The 19,949-nt window shown below is 40.8% G+C and overlaps 3 protein-coding genes across 3 annotated transcripts; 1 reads left to right on the top strand and 2 right to left on the bottom strand.

The window, feature by feature from the left end:
• Positions 1-1,110: 1,110 nt before the first annotated feature.
• On the bottom strand, positions 1,111-2,468 carry LOC134099932 (P2Y purinoceptor 13-like). The gene has a single exon (XM_062552966.1). The coding sequence runs from the start codon at positions 2,396-2,398 to the stop codon at positions 1,517-1,519; it is 882 nt and encodes a 293-aa protein (XP_062408950.1). The 5' UTR covers positions 2,399-2,468; the 3' UTR covers positions 1,111-1,516.
• An 8,186-nt stretch (positions 2,469-10,654) lies between these two features.
• Positions 10,655-14,531, bottom strand: LOC134100150 (P2Y purinoceptor 13-like). Its single transcript, XM_062553223.1, has 2 exons — positions 14,411-14,531; positions 10,655-13,088 (listed from the first exon to the last, which is right to left on the bottom strand). The coding sequence occupies exons 1-2, from the start codon at positions 14,489-14,491 to the stop codon at positions 12,090-12,092; spliced, it is 1,080 nt and encodes a 359-aa protein (XP_062409207.1). The 5' UTR covers positions 14,492-14,531; the 3' UTR covers positions 10,655-12,089.
• A 4,128-nt stretch (positions 14,532-18,659) lies between these two features.
• Positions 18,660-19,658, top strand: LOC134099248 (P2Y purinoceptor 13-like). Its single transcript, XM_062552037.1, has one exon. The coding sequence runs from the start codon at positions 18,660-18,662 to the stop codon at positions 19,656-19,658; it is 999 nt and encodes a 332-aa protein (XP_062408021.1).
• Positions 19,659-19,949: the final 291 nt, after the last annotated feature.

The following is a 19,949-nucleotide window of genomic DNA, read 5'->3' as shown; positions in this document are numbered from 1 at the left end:
AAACATTTTGTCATCGGTGCCGCGCTTCAGGCAGTTATTTCGGGACCAGCGTGGGGGTGGAGTGGCCCCCGGGGACCAAACATAAAGGGGGGGGGGGGGGACACGACAACTCTATATCTGTTAGTGATGTCACACATCAGCAATGCTGCAGAAACGCTTATATGAGTTCCTGTTGATATGCACGATGGAAATAATTTGAAGGAATCTTGTAGCAGTCTTGTAAACAGTGACCCACAGTCTTTGCACAATCCTAATCTGAGACTGGCCTGTGACTAGAAACTGGATGAATTGTCTTTAGATGTGAGAGGGTCTGAGACTGTAGTCTCTCAAAAATCTTTTCCAAATCTTTGCAAAGTCTGTCAATGTAAGGTAGGCTTTATGAAGCTTTAGACGTCACACTCACAAACCGAGGCCTCATTTGTCATCAGTCATGTGATCTTTATGGAAACGACACAAGCCTCGAACCGGGGCTTCATTTGGCACGCCCCTTTTTGCTCGACACAAGCTCCGAGGCCTCGCTTCATTGGCCACATCACTAAATGAGGGGAAATGAGGGGGAATGATGGGTTTCAGAAAGGGCCTGTGTGTGTGTGCTCTGGTCTTGGAGAAGAAAAGACACTCTCTGGCACATCATTGATTGTGCTATTGATACAAGTTCTGGGAACAGGAGCAGTGTGAGTTCAAAGACTGAGGAAAAGGAGAACTGAAAATTAATAAATAAAATGTCAGCAGAAAACAGTTACAAAAGGTCATCTGGATCATATGTACTTGGTGCCTCTCATTCATCTTTTTATATATCCTCCCTTCCTTCCTCGGCCCTGGTTCCCACTGAATTAATGCATAACAACAACAAATCAGTTACAGAATAGCTTGAGAATGCCAAGTGACGGCAAAGTGGTATGGCAAACTAGAGAGATAGAGAGGGATGACAAATTAATAAATAATTGGTCAGCAGAACACACTTCCTAAAGGTCATCTGGATCACATGATGGGCTGACCGAATTTCACGTCAGATCATTTGAGAAGTATACAGCCATGAGTTGTACTGAATGGAACCTCAAGACACTGTTTATGAGCTTGAATTGTATTTGATACAGCTGCCACACATACAAACTGGTGTTACAAGACAACCGACCTGGCGCTAGCTGGTTTGCCTGCTAACTTAAGTGAATATCTGCGCGACACGGATGGAGGACAGATTACAGATTACGTCAACATTGTTGTTTCTTCACATTCTGTTGATGTGATTTTACGTATACTGTTCACCTGTTTGTCAAATTAATTTGTAAAATGGACTGAACTGCATACTCTCGCATACGGTTGGAAATCTGGCAGCCGGTTGTGTTCCTTAAACGTCCGCATACTACCGCAATAACTTGCTCCAAATGTTAAAACATTTTGAGTGTATTCTGTGTATGAGAGATGCTACAGTATACAAATATAGCTTATTATCAATATTATTACACTCTGAAAAAAAGAAAACCTCTTGACACAGGGAGTTAACATCTCCACCCTTTCAAAGATATGTGTCTTCTGTATTCTCCTGGGTTGAAGTGGAACTACAGCGTCCAAATATCTTGAACTCGTACAGTTTCTCCCGAAAGGCTTTGCACAGCAGTATGTAGATGAGGGGGTCCAGACAGACGTTGGTGGTGGCGAGCCACAGCGTGACGCTTTTAGCCACCTTCAGTAACGCCCAGTGGCAGCTGAGCTTATTCTCCATCTGCTTCTGCACATAGAGGATGCGTGTGATGTGGTAAGGGCCGAAGCAGACCAGGAACACCGCCAGGACCACAAACACTCGAGCTTTGATCTTTCGTTTCCCCTTGAGATTCTTGCTCCCAGAGTTTCTGTACGACTCAATGACCCTCTTTGCGATGCACGTGTAGCAGAGTCCGGTGACGACTAACACGACAAAGAATATCCAGTTGCAGAAAATGCTAACCCCACGGTGGTACTGCTTCCCCAGGTCATTCTTCATGGCCATGCACAGACCTGCAGTGTCATTGGTTGATTGGTTTCTGTTGGGCTTCTCATTGGTGAGTATCATGGTTGGAATGGTGATTATGCCGAGCATCGCAACCCACACGACTGCAGAGACCACTTTGCCAAAGACGGCAGTTTGGCCGAGCAGTTTCCCACCGGGCTGTACGATCTTGAAGAAGCGGTCGAGGCTGATGACGCCCATCAGGACGACACTGACATACATGCAGAGATAGAAAAACACATTGCCAAACTGGCAGTTAAATACATGTAGTCCTTGTGGCGACCCAGGAAGCCAGTTAGCGGCCATCAGCGGGATGATAAAGGTCACCAGAAGGTCGGCCGCCACAAGGTTCTTCAGGTACACGACAAACGACGATTTGGACTTCAGATTCCAGGAGATCCAGGCTGCCATAATGTTCAGCAGAAGTGCAGGGACGAACAAAATAAAATAGAGGCAAACAACCACACGATCGATGGTCTCAAAGTTGATCCCACAGTCCAGCAGTGAAGAGGAATCCATGACCGCATGTGTTCTCTGTGATCAAAGATCAATCGTCATGGTTTTAAGAAACTTTTGGACAGGAGTTTAAAAAAGATTTCACAAATCAATACTAGTTGTTTTACTTGCTGTAATGTTTATGTGCATATTTAATGTTTAGTCATACAGTAAATATGCACTCAAAATTCCAATGGCCATGTCTTCATATTTATTCATAGTTATAAAAGTAAACCACAGACCTGCTGTAAAGTAACTAATTTTAACACAATGTTTTGTGTGACACAATGTAACAATAAAACAGTGAACAATAAAAATACACAAATTGCCATTATTTACTTACATAAACCATGTCAAGTTAGCAACAACAGCATGCTTGAAGACAGACCTAGGAGTTCTGCAAACGTTTTTATTAGTTGTGCATGTGTCAGCATGATGTAACAGTCAGGAAATGACAGTGTTGGTGGTTAAGTGAGTGTAAGGCCTAATGTATTACACTTTAAAACAGTGGTGTAATCTTAATGTATATGGAATTACACTTTAAAACAGTGGTGTAATCTTAATGTATGTGGAATTACACTTTAAAACAGTGGACTACACTAGCCTGGGTGTTCCCATCCTGCCTTGTGCAGTGATTTCATTCACGCTGCTAAGGCAGTCTGGAAACTAACACCAAAATGTTCGCCTGATGTTGGCGTCCAATCACAGAACAGGGGAGAAAGCAAGACCATGATGAGCTATGCACAGACGCATTTGATATACATCCGTGGCGCCCAATGAACGGATCTGGGCATTTTTTTCAAATACGAGAAAATTAACATCTGGTTGCCAGACCACATCTCATTTGAGAAGTGGTAGGCGCTAGCCAGGCTAGGACTACGCAGTACTGTACACCCATTTTAAGAAAACATGACCATTTCAGTTTACCCAATTAAAATAGGCAAGGATACTGTAGATATCAACATACTTTCGTGACAAAATTATGACATGAGATTTCTAGGCTATTAAAAAGCAGCAGTCATCTGAACGATGGATATTGAAAAAAAAAACCTGTTCTCTAAAGACCAGTCCAGTCATAACAAAATTATAGAATTGAATAAGTTGAATAAGGCACTTATCTCCAAGATGATCCAAGAAAGATTCCAAATGAATGTATTGAGCCATGTGACATGAGGCCATCTATTAGGACAGGCTTCTTTGGTCAGTACTACAAAAGGTTATACTGCTTTGTGAATTACCAAACAAGGCAACTATTTATGCAATTTTCACTTCCTCCCACAATTTCTTTTGCAACAAATGCCTAAAAATACCACAACTTCCATCTCAATTTCTTTCTTTTCTTTTTTTTTTTTTTTTTTAAAGTTGCAGGCATTTTAGGCTGCTATAATCTCTAAAAAGGTCTGTGAAATCCCAGAGGAACTGAGAACCCCCGAATGTCAGACATGACCCAAGGAAGAAACGATTACATTTTGGGAGTGATCCGTAATTCCGTCGGGATTCCTGACTCGTTTATGTGTTTCGCTTATAGGCGTGTAATGGCATGGTATGGCCATGTGGTGGCGATCTGAATAGTTTAGGTTCAACTGTATGACAACCTAGGAAGAACAATACAGGCGGAGGTCTGCGCTCTCTGAGTGCTTTTCTAGTTTGTTTTTTGTTTTGACAAGACGACCCCCTGAAAGGTGGGTAAGGCGGACACAGCCAAGTTTTCGTGGAACTCCGTTCATCTTATGCTCTCTCTTCAGTGTGCACATTACTATGTCTCAGGCTCTCATTGAGCACTGTAGGAGGTGGCATCAGAGCTCCAATAGATAGATAGATACAGTAGATAGATAGATAGATACTTTATTGATCCCCAAGGGGAAATTCAAGAAAGAATTAACCAGACAAATCGCTCAGCCAACTGAGAACGGCCATGCACTACCATCCACAGAATCGAGAAAGAGCTATCAATCCTTACCACTATTTCCCTTTCCAATATTTCCCTTTTCAAAACATTTGATTGTTATTAATTTAGAACAGATGAATGCCAAATTGCTCGAGAAAGCAGAGGCAACATTATACACATTGTTATTAGACTAACCTGAGGACAAGGTGCTCTATTTCATTCTATTACTAATTCTGTGCCATGTTTGTGTGTTGTCCCCGTGAATTGACACAGTGATGCAGAATGCAGATTTAAAATGTTGCAACACAATGGGTCCTACTTTGGGTCCAAAAGACAACAAGACTAATAGCACAAACATGCACACACTAATTTACATACACAAAAGTTGCAAGAGCAGGGGATTGAGTAGATTTATTTATTCAGTTTTATTTAGTAGGGACAATGCATTTTCATGAACATTAGTATAAATACACCCGGGTGTAAATAGTATTGTTGATTATTTCCACCCGGGTGCAAATAGTCTCTGCCTAAATACAATGTAAAAACGCCTGAGTTAGCATGACTGCTAAGTTTCATCTGCTGATAGAACCAAATCAGTGGTCATATGTCGTACCGCATTGCAGTACATCTAGTTATATTAGGTCTAACAAGATCATTTATTATTGTGCTTCTCAACTGTACACTGTAAAAAAAAAAATGGTTGACAGTACTCAAATTTTCTAGGCAACGTGATGCATTCGTTTTTTTGAGTTCTCTTTACTTAAATTAGGCCGAGGTTGACTTAACACAGATTTTTAAGTTCTGGCAAATTGTTGTTTTGAGTTATACAAACTCAGGCTTTTGAGTTTTGCATGCTTATATTAAGTATCCTGAGGTTAACTTAACACAGATTTTTAAGTTCTGGCAATTTTTTGTTTTGAGTAATGCTAACTCAGGCTTTTGAGTTTTGCATGTTTATATTAAGTTCTAACAACACAGATTTTCAGTTTCACCAACTTTGTTTTACGAGTTCTACCGATCCTTTTTCACCACACCCCATCATTCAACAAATCACATCACACAACAAATGGAAGTGTAGTGAAAAAAACTTTTATTCACCATTTGGGAAAATACACATTAGACTTGTGAAATTACACAGACTTGCACCCTATCAACTTGGCTTCTTGAGAACCGGTCTTTCCTCGTGTGTGTGTGTGTGAGGGAGGTCTGAAAATGACTGTTAAATCTGTGTGATTGTGTGTTTATGTGTGTGCTTGTGTGTGTGAGAAAACAGACATTACACTTGAAATTACACAGACTTGCGCCCTACAAACTGAGCTTGAGAACTGGTCTTTTCTGTGTGTTTGTGTGAGAGTTAGGTCTAAGAATGAATGCTATGTGTGTGACTGTGCATGTTTATTTGTGTGCGTGTGTGTGGGAATTTGCATATTACACTTATGAATTACATATTAAAATTGCGCCCTATGAACTGAGCTTTTTGAGAGCTGGTCTTTCGTGTGTGTGTGTGTGTGTGTAGTAAATGGCAGAGAAGAGCAGTGTGTCCATTTATGTGTGTGTCCATCATCAGACTTCACAGCAAAAGCTTGTCTTTCGAGGAACGTGTGCGCTGTGAACATTTTGAACCAAGCTCGAAAAAGATGGTCTGGATGGCCTCAAAAGTGTACCTCATCTTTTCTGGATAGCTTGTCCATTGCATACTGTGTTGCCTTTAAGGCATTTACCTTTCTGTTTTTATTTTAAAGCAAATTTCTTTATTTTATTATTGCTTGGAAATGATTTGATGGCCAATTGTCTTTCATTACTATTATTTAAGAAGCTGACAACTGCATTTCATTTGCTTGTTTATGTTACCTAGTTACCTAGTGTAATTTTAAAATTGTTATGCATTGTAAACTTGTTATGCATTGATGCTACGTCTGCCGACAAAGACGTTCTAAAGCCATTGATAGTTCGTTGACAAATGAACCCGGTTGACAGACAGACAGACAGCCAAGAGACTTAACTTTAAACTACTGCGCAAAGCCTAAGAAGCAATGCCGTAAGTTTGCATGTGTATATTATATGAATCGAAGAATGAACTGAATGATTACAATGATAGTATTACTAGAATGATGTGTGTTATTGACCTAGCAGCGATTTTGCTATCTTACAGTAGCCTGCATGTTAAACAACGCCTTCGGTTACCTTAGTAACGGTAAACAAATGTAACATTTTAGACTGTGCTTAACGGGGAAAGATACATTGTTTAATGCTACGTTCTTTCACAAGAACACACACTGATACTTTGTATTTTGTACTGTTCACAGTTTTCACCGTATGTCTTTTGAATGTGAAAAACGTCAGTAAACGCTGAATCTTACTACGGACTCTCTCTTCATTGGCAACGGTTTAACTTGGTGTTAAGTCAGAGTTCCTACACACTGCACAAGAACACTAAACATACATTAGGCCAAACAGGTAGCCGAAGGCAGCAGCGAGGTGAGGTAGGTCGTGTTTTATTACTGCCCCTTCCAAGACGACAGCGATTTCGGTCACTATTGGTGGTGCTGTGGCGCTATCATCATCTTCATAGACGGTAAGTATTCCAACTGGCACTCCTTCAACCACCTCTTCCTCAGGGTCTGTGTTCTGAGGAAAAAACAGACACAGCAACACTTTTAGTGATACCTACACCCCACAATAAGTCACATTAAGGCTAAAGAGATCAACAATAAGTATCCAGCTTCTTGGAAGATATGAAAGAAGCACTGCAAATCTATACTCACAAATTGGTCTGGACTGACTCACCAAGCACTTCAGAAAGAAGTCTGATGCATCATCTTGAAGAAAAATGGGAAGGCCTCTCAGTGCTGCGGTCCTTCGATGACGCACAACGTCCGTTACCTGTGAATGTGCTCACAACCATGGGACACACACACACAGACAGACAGCAATTCAGCAAGATAACTCAAATCAAGAATCTCTGTTTATTTATGCACATAAACTGTAAATGTTTGATTGATTTTCATAATTTAAAGTATTTTTTATTTGTTTCGGTTTGAAAACATTACCCACCTCATCTGTTCAGCAACTCCTCCAAATCTGGACCAAAAGCTGACTTCCTGGCTCGATACAGTTTTATCAGGCGAGAAGCATACTTGTCCAGAGATGCATTCCAAGTTGCCTGGAGGTTTCTGTTGGTGATCCGGTAAAATTCTTCGTATATCTGGACAAAATAACAAAACAAAACAATTATAATTATAATACCCCTACCAGTGCCCAAAGCTGCCAATAAATTACGAGATTTTCATGCCATAATTTGAATGAAAAGACTACGTTTTTAAATGACAGTGAATCAGAAGCTAAAGCAACACGGGACAGTACAGTGCCCTCCAAAAGTATTAGAACGCATGCTTAAAGTTAAATATAAAATCATCTTTTGGAAATTTATCTTAATGCCTTAAATGAAACAATGAGTAACTATTCGACTTTTAAGGATATTAATTTTCTTTGTGAATGAATAATGTATTGTAAATAAATAAATGTTTTCCTTAAAATACAGGGGGTCATAAGTATTGTAACGCCCATGTTAAATTCCCATAGGGGATTTTTATTTTTATTTTTAAGGCCAGTTATTTCATGGATCCAGGACACTATGCACCATGATAAAGACCCCTTGGCCTTTGGAATTCAAATAACCCCATGTCAACACTATACTAAGAGTAAAGCATGCTTTAATGTCAGTTATTAGCTGTTGGCTAATTAGCTAGTTTGAATTGCATTGAGCTCAATGAGAATTAAATCAGCTAATTAGCATCTATCTATATTTTATATGCATCACTCCTATTATCTTAATTATGAAGGACTTCATACAGTTGCAGCAATTACTCAACAGTCGAATCAAGAGTAAACCTGTAAATGCAAAATCAAGGCAGCATAATATGCCAGTCATGTCTGCCACCCCAAAACCTTGCCCTGGCATAGCCCAGTCTCGTGCTACTTCTCCCTCCACTTCAGTTATATGAAGACACGCAGGCAAAAACTCTCCCTCCACCATTTAGCACTTTAGCTAACTGTCACTATTACTACAACCCCTGGCAAAAAATATGGAATCACCAGTCTTGGAGGATGTTAATCCAGTTGTTTAATTTTTTAGAAAAAAGCCAGATCACAGAGATGACACAAAACTAAGTTCATTTGAAATGGCAACTTTATGGCTTTAGGAAACATTAAAGGAAATCAAGAAAAAAAATAATTAATCAGTAACAGTTGCTTGTTTTCGACCAGCCAGAGGGGAAAAAAATATGGAATCACTCAATTCCAAGGAAAAAAATATGGAATCATGAAAAACAAATTGACAAAAGAACACTTCAACGCACCACTAGTACTTTGTTGCACCACCTCTGGCTTTTATAACAGCTTACAGTCTCTGAGGCATGGACTTGATGAGTGACAATCAGTACTCTTAATCAATCTGGCTCCAACTTTCTCTGATTCCAGTTGCCAGATCAGTTTTGCAGGTTTGAGCCTTGGGATGCACCATTTTCTTCAAATTCTACTACAGATTTTCAATTGGATTGAGCATTATCGAAGATGTAACGATCGCCGTCTCCCCAATGCCTTTACCTGACATGCAGCCCCATATCATCAACGACTGAGGAAATGTGCATGTTTTCTTCAGGCAGTTGTCTTCATAAATCTCATTGGAATGTGGATATAACTAGATGAAAGTCATATTCAGTGATGAATCGCGTTTCTGCAATGGGCAAGGTGATGATGCTGGAACTTTTGTTTGGTGCCATTTCATTGAGATTAATGAAGACAACTGCCTGAAAAAAACAAGGTCATTGATGATATGGGGCTGCATGTCAGGTAAAGGCATTGGGGAGATGGCGATTGTTACATCTTCAATAATGCTTATATTATTATTTATTATATAAAGTTTATATTGACATTTTGGACACTTTTCTTATCCAATCAATTGAAAGGATGTTTGGGGATGATTACATCATTTTTCAAGATGATAATGCATCTTGTCATAGAGCAAAAACTGTTGAATTCCTTGAAGAAAGACACATAAGGTCAATGTCATGGGCTGCAAATAGTCTGGATCTCAATCCAATTGAAAATCTGTAGTAGAATTAAAGAAAATGGTGCATCCCAAGGCTTCAACCTGCAAAACTGATCTGGCAACTGGAATCAGAGAAAGTTGGAGCCAGATTGATGAAGAGTACTGATTGTCACTCATTAAGTCCATGCCTCAGAGACTGTAAGCTGTTATAAAAGCCAGAGGTGGTGCAACAAAGTACTAGTGGTGCGTTGAAGTGTTCTTTTGTCAATTTGTTTTTCATGATTCCATATTTTTTTCCTTGGAATTGAATGATTCCATATTTTTTTCCCCTCTGGCTGGTCGAAAACAAGCAACTGTTACTGATTAACTAATTTTTTTCTTGATTTCCTTTAATGTTTCCTAAAGCCAGAAAGTTGCCATTTCAAATGAACTTAGTTTTGTGTCATGTCTGTGATCTGGCTTTTTTCTAAAAAATTAAACAACTGGATTAACATCCTCCAAGACTGGTGATTCCATATTTTTTGCCAGGGGTTGTAGCTAGCGGTTCACTTTAGTACTGTTTGATTAAGCGAACTTCCGCCCACTCAAAAACGCCCCATAACCACACTAGAACACATTTGCAACTCTTGCGGTCCTTTCACAACATCTATGTCCAATGAATATGAACATTTTAGCGATTCTACCCTGACAGTGCATGGAACATCTTGTCAGAACAGTTCAGAAATTAGCAAGAAGTTAGCAAACTAAAATGCAACTCATAACTTCGGTAATTCGGTTGAATACATTAAATATACGACACATGTTAGTTCACCGACCAAAAAATTGCACATACGCCTTCTATTAAGTTGTAATTTAAAGAAAGAACCATAAATACCTGATGTGAAACTCTGAAGTCCGCCCTCAACTTCGTTTGCAAACTCGAAGTGAAAAAGGAAAAACGCTGGGCCCATGGTAAAAGGGGAAGGGAAACCCCGTAGAAGGTGTCAACATGAACATAAAGTAAAGAAAACTTAAAAATTCTTGTTAGATAGTGCTACTGTCTATAGAAAGTTGAGGAAAACTAAGAAAAACGTGTTTTGGTAAATCAAATATCCTTGTTAACCATTTTCTAAGAAAAATGAGTTGGACAAACGTGTATTTCTTTGTTCTATGTCAAAATTGTATTTTTGAGTCAGATTACAATGAAAATGTGTTTTAGAACAACAACTGTAGTTTATTTTTTTTACAGTGTAGGGGGACACCAAGAACAAACCTTTTTTGCTGTTTTATTACATGCAACTAGAAAATCTGAAAAAAGGAGTAACATTTGTTATAGAAATGAAAGTAAATGAATAAACATGTTATGTACATTTTTACAGTATGTATTCATATGGTGTGTGCATAGATATTTACAGCATGGTTTGCATTCTGTAGGGGCAGTTTCGGAATTCCTTAGTTTCTTGAGTTGTGAGTCAATGACGCGAGACTTCTTTTTAAGACATTCTTTAGTAATGTAAAATAAGGAGGCTATATTAGAGTCTGTAGCAATTTACAGATGCAATCACAATTCCGTGTAGTCACGGTCAAGGACTGTTGCGCTCCAAAGACTTGTCACAACGTCACTGGACATTTTTACTGCTCTGAGCCAGTAACGTCAGACGGTTGCCTTTCATCCAATAACAAATATGGAAAATATTTCACACACACACACACACACACACAACAGTCTTCGTTTCTAAAACTTAAATAATAGCATAGACATAAGCTAAATCATTTTACATTAATTTACATTATGACTCTCACACATTCAACAGGGAAAGAAACACGCCACAGAACACTATGATTCTTGAGTTTCAGACTGGAGACTGAAGTGCCCAGATCACACGAGTGTCCCCTGGCTATAGAGAAGTGAGAGGTCAGTGTGCTGCTATTATAGGCATAGAGTTGCTCAATACCAGTATCAGTTGAAAGATATGAATCACAAAACGTCTTTAAATATTGTCACATCTTGCAGGATAATATAGTTACACTGACATGATCTAGAGCTAAGACTAATTAATCATTGGGCACTATGGAGAATTATATCCACTTAAAGGATAACTCTGGCCAAAATGCATCCTACGGTGTTTTGGTGAAGACAAACTTCAGTTTAAAAGCATGATTATATTGGAAGTGCCACTTTTAAACTTAAAACGTAATGATGCTTTTAAGTGAACGTTTTTTTGTTTCGGGTACAAAAAAGCCCTAGGATGCATTTTGGTGAGAGTTATCCTTTCATTACAAGACAAGGACAGATCATTCTATTCACATTCAGGGCACAGGATTATGGGAAGAGTCATTCAACAGTGCAAAGGTCACCAAACCAGCGGTGTCACAATACAAATGCTTCATTAGAACTGGTGTGGATAGAACACAATAACTTGAGGAAGCACTTCGGCTCTATTTCATTTGAAAATATGCACTTTAAATCATTTATACGCAGATGATACATACAACCATGTGTTCAACTTGAATGTACCGTTATCTACAAAAGCAAAAACAGATCAGCTGCATGGGAAATAAACGATGACTCGCTCATGGGCGATTAGGAAATAAGGAAACTTTCAGTCCCGTGCAGTGAGCCACTGTCACTGCTGCCACAGTCTGGTGTGAAAAAGCTGTCGCCACAGAGTGCTGTGACTTCCACTTGCTCAAAGAGAAGTCTCCTCACTGTTGATATGGGCCGTAGTGGAAAACCACTGCCCAAGAATCTTGACTTCCAACAATTTCTTCCGGAAGGCTTTGCAGAGCAAAAAGTAGATGAGAGGGTCCAGACAGACGTTGGTTGTGGCGAGCCAAAGGGTCATAATTTTAGCGGCCTTCAGCACGGCCCAGTTGCAGTTAATCCTGTTGACCACCTGACTCTGGACGTAAGGGATGCGTGTGATGTGGTAGGGCGCGAAGCAGACCAGGAACACCGCCAGGACGACAAACACTCGAGCTTTGATCTTTCGCTTCCCCTCCTTGTTTGCGCTCCCGGAGTTTCGGTGCGACTCGATGACCCTCTTTGCGATGCCCGTGTAGCAGAGTCCAGTGATGACTAACACGACGAAGAAGATGCCGTTGCAGAATGATATAACTGCAGAGTGGTAGTCCTTCCCCACTTGACTCTTCATGGCCATGCACATCTCCGCGGTTTTGTTTCTGTTAGAGCTGTTCCTGTTAGGGTCCTCATTGGTGAGCGCCATGGTTGGAATGGTGGTGGTGCTGAGCAGGGCGACCCACACGACTGCGGAGACAACTTTGCCAAAGAAGGCGCTTTGGCCGAGCAGTTTCCCGCTGGGCTGCACGATCTTGAAGAAGCGGTCGAGGCTGATGACGCCCATCAGCACGATGCTGACGTACATGCAGAGGTAGAAGAGCACGCTGCCGAACTGGCAGTTGAAGGCTCGCAGCGCCGGATCCGACCCACGCAGCCGGTCGGCGGCCCTCAGCGGGATGATGAAGGTCATCAGAAGGTCGGCCGCCACAAGGTTCTTCAGGTACACGACAAACGACGACTTGGTGTTCAGATTCCAAGATATCCAGGCTGCCATGACGTTCAGCACAAGGGCCGGCACAAACAAGATGAAATAGAGGCATTTGAATGCAAGGTTGACGGCGTCAAGGTCGATCCCACAGTCTGAAGATAAAGCCATGACTGCAATGCCCTGTTATTGTAAACAAAATAATAAGCTTTATTTGAATAGCACCTTTCATACTCTGAATGCAGCTCAAAGTGCTGTACATTTAAAACAATAATAGAGAATTAATTAATAATGATACATTTTGAGGCTAATGCAGCAAATTGATACAATAGTATATATATATACATTGCCATTGTATTTTTTTCCAGTTAGCTTAATAGCCTGTGTGATTTGCATTGAGCTCAATGAGCATCAAACAGGCTAACAGAGAGTGGATTAAATGGGCATTTGTACCTGTTCAAAATACCTTTTCTTATTTTTAACTGGAATATTTATTTATTTACAATACATTCTTCGATCACAATCTTCAATTCTCATTTTTGAATAAGGGCATTAAGATCAATTGTCAAATGATGATTCTACTGTATATTCCTCGTTTTAGTCACCTTTAGCATGGTATCAAATACATGTGCTCCCCACATAGGCTTTGCTAACAAATGCTTAGGCATTCGACTGAATGTATTTTAAACTTGACATATTCAGAGACTTATATATAGGGACATATTTGCAGTTAATAACTTAATAACATAATTACATTATGAAAATGAATAGCGTACCCTACATTATTTACAGATCTTCTTGTCGGGTATTTGCTGCTATTGCCACTCAACTATTCACTCAGTTCAACACTGTAGCCATTCAATGCTTTTCGTGCAAATGGCTAAATCTTGTTTGCTTTATGTACAAATAAAACAATATATTTTTAATGCTGAGATTAATTGGTTCTCTTCCTGCCTGGGCGAGCAGCACAGTTCTCTGTACATGTACATTATGCACATTAACTAACCCATAGACATATATATACATACATATAACTAACCCATCACCCTGCAACTACTGGAAGAAATCCATATTGTAAGGAAGGTGTGACCATATGAGATGTAATCTCTCTCATAGGCTAATTGCATTAAGTGCGTTTGACTCAGAATACCTAACACACATAGAGATAACAGTAATATATCATGGAATATTAGGGCAACATATGAAGAAAAACAAAATAGCCATCATAAGATTAAACTTGACATTTTGCATTAAACTCACAATTTCAAGAATATAGTCATGAAGTAAATAAAGTAATAAACACTCATAAGTCATTGTTATTTATAGCCTTTTGTATTAGCTGAACCAAACCACTTAATGTATGACTAAAGTGTTCAAAACCCTGAAGTGGTCTGGGTGCACCTCATTATAACTTATTATATCATTATTATTTTATTGTTATAGTGCAACAATGTCCTGTTATACAACATTTCAGTTAAAGTAGAAACACCGGTTAAGAGCCTTACCGTGTGATGTCTGCATGTCCCAAGCAGACTTTCAGACTGGCAGAACTTCTGCAAAAAAGAAAAAAAGGTCATAAGCTGCATGTAAGAACAGTGAGGAAGTGAGAGATATGGTTTAGTGGTGAGTGCTTCAGAGAATAAGGCAGGGCTCTCAAACTTCAGACACAACACACACCAAACAAACACAGATGTCCGCATAAAGGTGCAGATATTAGAAATGTATGTGCTTCTGAAGGGTTTTCTTATCGTCACATCCCAGGCAGATCACAGTCTCTGTAAGCAACATCACATGAATGGGCAGGTTAGGGATAACACGGTTCTGCCAGGTCACTCTCTCGGTTTACACTTCTGCTGTGGGTGAAGCCAGAACAACGAATCCTTCATATGACATCCTTGAATTTCCCCTTGGGGACCAATAAAGTATCTATCTATCTATCTATCTATCTACAGTATCTATCTATCTATCTATCTACAGTGTCTATCTATATATCCAGAACAGGACAGGAACATTTGTAGAACTGATTATCCAGGGACTATACCGTAATTTCCCAACTATTAGCCGCAGCTTATATATTGATTTTGCAAAAGCTATTAAGCTATGAGGTTAATGCAGTGGGGCAGTTAATATGGTGTTAATATGGTTTTGTTTCTTTTTACGTGCATAAAACACTGTCCTGCAGCTTATACACAATGCAGCGTATATGCGGGAAATGACTGTAAACACTCCTTTGGCTGAGGTGTCAAACTTGTGAAATGTGACATCATTTACTGAAAAAGTAAACGCGGAAGCAACATTCTCGACCTAGATGTCTCAACGTTCTTGTGCCAACGGTCCTCTGCACATCATTGGTTCAGTTCTACATTCAGCACGAGTGGTTTGTGCCACCGAGTCTCGTGTCTGCAAACCTCACCACAGAATGAGCTCCATCTCACAGCACAAACTGGGGCAAGGTTTAAATGATGTATGACTGACAGCTCCAAAGCTTGCAGGCTTGAGTGTATCCTATATCCTATATACCTATACCCTATATAATAAGTATAATCCTATTGTATAGAGTCTGTGGTATAAGCTGAGACACAGAAGAGCTCCCTTCCTTTGAAGGATTGAGTGTATCCCACAGTATATCCTATATCCTATATACCTATACCCTATATAATAAGTATAATCCTATTGTATAGAGTCTGTGGTATAAGCTGAGACACAGAAGAGCTCCCTTCCTTTGAAGGATTGAGTGTATCCCACAGTATATCCTATATCCTATATACCTATACCCTATATAATAAGTATAATCCTATTGTATAGAGTCTGTGGTATAAGCTGAGACACAGAAGAGCTCCCTTCCTTTGAAGGATTGAGTGTATCCCACAGTATATCCTATATACCTATACCCTAATAAGTATATACCTATATACCCTATATAATATAATATAATCCTATTGTATAGAGTCTGTGGTATAAGCTGAGACACAGAAGAGCTCCCTTCCTTTGAAGGATTGAGTGTATTATGAGTATAAGCTGAGACACAGAAGAGCTCCCTTCCTTTGCAGGATTGAGTGTATTATGAGTATAAGCTGAGATGCACAAGTGAACCTACAGAGGGCGCTGTGACTGGGGAAAGCATGGAGGACTCCTGTATGCCTCCCCATCACTGATCTATAAAGAATACCTGGATAGAGCATCTACGTCAAAATTCTGAAGCCTACATGGGGGCGGCCATTATGGGACCACTTGCCATAGGAATGCATAGACAGTAAAAGACAGTAAAAGAATGTTGCCGTTCTGCAACAATGGAATTGGAACACCTCGCCGCCATTATGGGACCACTCGGGACAGTTCCATTGGCTTCATTGTTGATGGGTCAGCAACAATGAGATAGTCTATCCAGGTATTCTTTATAGATCAGTGCTCCCCATTCACTTGAATAGGAACATACTGTACTGTAGCGGAGAGCTATATCTCCAGTACAAAATCATACAAAATGTTACTTTTCTCGGGAAACACAATTTTTGTCAATATTAACCCTGGTAATAGTGTAAGTCACCAGTTATGAGTAATTTCAATCAATCAACAGCTCAAAACACATATTTTAGGGTGCAGTTACACTTCCCAGAGTCCCATTCATGCCCTGCTAAAGCAATGCTTTCAAAGTGAAATGTGCTTTCATCATTTAAAATCATCGCTTGACCAATGAATCCATCTTAGTAGAAGTAATAACTGTGTTTAAGTCATCAGGGATGCAAACACACATGTGGTCAAAAAAGAGAGAGCCTCGGAGCGGGGGGGGGGGGGGGGGGGGGGAGGTGTGCTTAGGTGCGCAGTGTGGCGCCGGTGGCCGTGGGGTGGTGCATTATGGGTATCGAGCATCTTGGAGGAAGGCCTATATGGTCACTACGGTGAATGTAGGGGGGTCATGATGTTCAGTAGCCTACCTTTACTCTGAGTCAAAGTTGCTGTACCATCATCATCATCTTGGCAAACTATTGCACCTTGAGCATGCAGTGTATGCCGAAAAAAAGCCATCGTAGTAATGTTTGGGCACTGAAATCTTGAAAGAACACCCAGTGCAACCTTTTTTTGTTTTGTCCAAAATGATTTTTGCAAATTGCAAAATCCCCCTTAACTTGCTGTTTAGGCGTACATAGCCTATTAGCCCATGCCTACACATTCTAAGGTTTCAGTGAAATATTGGCACACCACTAATAATATAGACAAAACAATTACTGCCAAGTACAAACAAATGATGGGAATACTATTTTTTATAAGCTAATGTCCAACCAGCTCCTCTATAAGACTAGCTCTTCTCAACATTGCTTTATTGTGTTCTATATTCTATACTATAGCTATTCTTTATGCAAGTCCCATACACTCCTACAAGTTTTTTTTTGTCAAGGCAGGTTGCTGCACTGCCAGCTACATCTAATCCAAACATAGTAGGCCAATACAAAAAGAGGATATAGTTGGTTGGTAATCTAAATGCAAAAAATTATAAGGGCTAAACCAAAATTATGCTAATCGCGATTAGCCACATTGCTACAATTCAAACGATGTTGACATAAATTAACAACTACTACAATAAGGCCATGATTTCCAATACAACTACTAAACAACATAACATGACAAATTAGCCTCACTCACGTAATTGTCTTCCCATAATAGGCTAAGTAGGCATAGTCTAAAAAACAATTCTAGGTTATGCTCCACAGTAGACATGTGCTCCTCCCGACACTTAAAAGACAAAGGCTATTTTTGGACATGTTACGGTAGACAGAGCTGTTTGATCTGATCTTAATCCTGATTTTATTATTGATGATATCAGCAGAGTCAGCTTTTATAACCCATCCAGAGGTGTGTGCATGACGAACTTAACTTTATCCACATGGCAAGCGGAGGACATGCGTAAAGGTGCGTAATCTGGTTATCCATAGGCAAAGTAGACTTCTACCGTTCTCCGTCGCTACCCTCAGTGAATTCTTTGATGTCATTAGATGGTTCCCCTTGTCACACGCAATTCAATGGACAACTTCGAAGTAGAAAGAATTGTTTTCTTCTTCACTTACTGCATCTCAATTATCTACAGACCCCCCCCCCCCCCCCCCCTCTAAAAAAAACTCTTCGGATTTGCATGATTCACACAAGTCCCACAAAGCGACGTGAAAAAAGCGGGAGGCGCCGAAAAGCGAGCTGTTTGCATCCCTGAGTCATGATGACTCAATTACATTAAGTTGTTGACACTTTCCCACATATGTTCTCTACAAACAGGATGCCAAAATTTTATCACATCAGATTGTGATGCAGGAAAGTTCCGCAACACGCACACACACAAACACATCCTAAAGCACAAACAGACCGTTACACAAGTAGCTCATGTCTAGAGGACAACGTGCTCTCGGCTAATGAGAGGCAGCGGATTTTAAGTATCCCCAACTTTCTTCTCGCCGTAAGTCACCATTCTGCCTGGAGAGTGTTGTGTTAATGATGAGGCCTAACCAAGACGATTTAAATGTGATAATGACGAGCAGGCATGTTGTGTAAGAGCAGGTATGACGTTATGCAATATAGACAGAAAAGCATACTGTGCTCCATGTTTTACATAGAACCTGCTCTGTAACCACTAATATTTTAAATGCAAATAGCAAATATGCAAACGCCTCCATACAAATGCAACCGTCTACAGTGGATCAGGTCCTTATGCCTTTCAGACATCTGTTGACACACTTTGGCTTTATGTGACTGTTGTCTGGTCTAGATACAATGAATGCATTGGAATACACAGGCCCGTCTCCAGCACAAGAGGACTGTGGCATCGATAAGGATGTGGTCACCAAGATCTTGGCAGGCCTCTTCTTCCTGCTCTGCGTCCCGGCTCTGGTGCTGAACGTCACGGTGCTGTGGATCCTGCTGCGGCTCAGAACCGAGTCCACCTTCATGGTGTACCTGCAGAACCTGGTGGCGGCCGACCTGCTCATGACGCTGGTTCTGCCGGTGCGGACGGCCAGCGACCTCCCCGGTGCCCCTCTGGGCCTGCGGGCGTTCACCTGTCGCTACGGCAGCGTCCTCTTCTACTACTGCATGTACATCAGCATCGTGCTGATGGGGCTCATCAGCCTGGACCGCTTCTTCAAGGTGGTCCGGCCCGAGGTGTGCGGCAGCCGGCTGCACCAGAGCCTGCTCTTCGGCCGGGTCGTCTCCGCCGCCACCTGGGTGGTGCTGCTGGCCACGGCCGTCCTGCCCACGATAGCGCTGACCAGCCGGGAGCCCTCGGACACGTCCCTGGAGTTCTGCATGGAGATGAAGACCCAAGCGGGAAGAGACTTTCACCAGGCTCTAAACTTGGCGGTGAACTGTCTGTTTTGGATCGTGCTGGTTGTGATCGGGTTCTGTTATGTGTGCATAGGCTGGAAGGTGATGCGGTCATACCGCAGGTCTGGGAGCACAAATCAGGAAAGGAAACGCAAGACCAAAGTGAAGGTGTTTATCGTGCTCGTGGTCTTCCTGGTCTGTTTCGCGCCGTACCACATTATACGGATCCCTTACACGCTGCTGCAGGTAGAAAAGCACAGCTGCATCAGGGAATCGCTGAGGGTGGCCAAGGAGTTCACCCTCTGGCTCTCTGCCACCAACATCTGCCTGGACCCACTCATCTATTTCTTCCTGTGTAGAAGCTTCCGAGAGAAGCTGTCCGACCTCGGAATACTCAGGAGGTTCTCAATTAGTCCCTCAGGGTCCGATGAAGAGTCCAATGACCAATGAGTGAAAAGGGGCAGAAGCAGATTGAACTTTCATACATTGTATATTCTGTATATTGTATAATACTGATGTACTTATATGATACTGAGTAGATGTTCCATATGGTCAGTAACAAATCTTGTTCTTGTATTAATAATCCTTTAATTGTGCCAAATAGACTATCAAAACTTTACTTAATTGGATGTTTAGAGCAGAATATGATGTAAAATATATGCCAATAAACTGCATGCTTACAGCATATTTACATTTCAATGTATTAAGTATTGTAGGTTTTTTTTAATTCAACATTCTTGG

The sequence above is a fragment of the Sardina pilchardus genome, chromosome 13 (genome assembly GCF_963854185.1).
Source record: "Sardina pilchardus chromosome 13, fSarPil1.1, whole genome shotgun sequence".
Lineage (NCBI taxonomy): Eukaryota > Metazoa > Chordata > Actinopteri > Clupeiformes > Clupeidae > Sardina > Sardina pilchardus.
The sequence above is the reverse complement of the archived record's forward strand: the minus strand, read 5'-3'. Positions and strand labels throughout refer to the sequence as shown.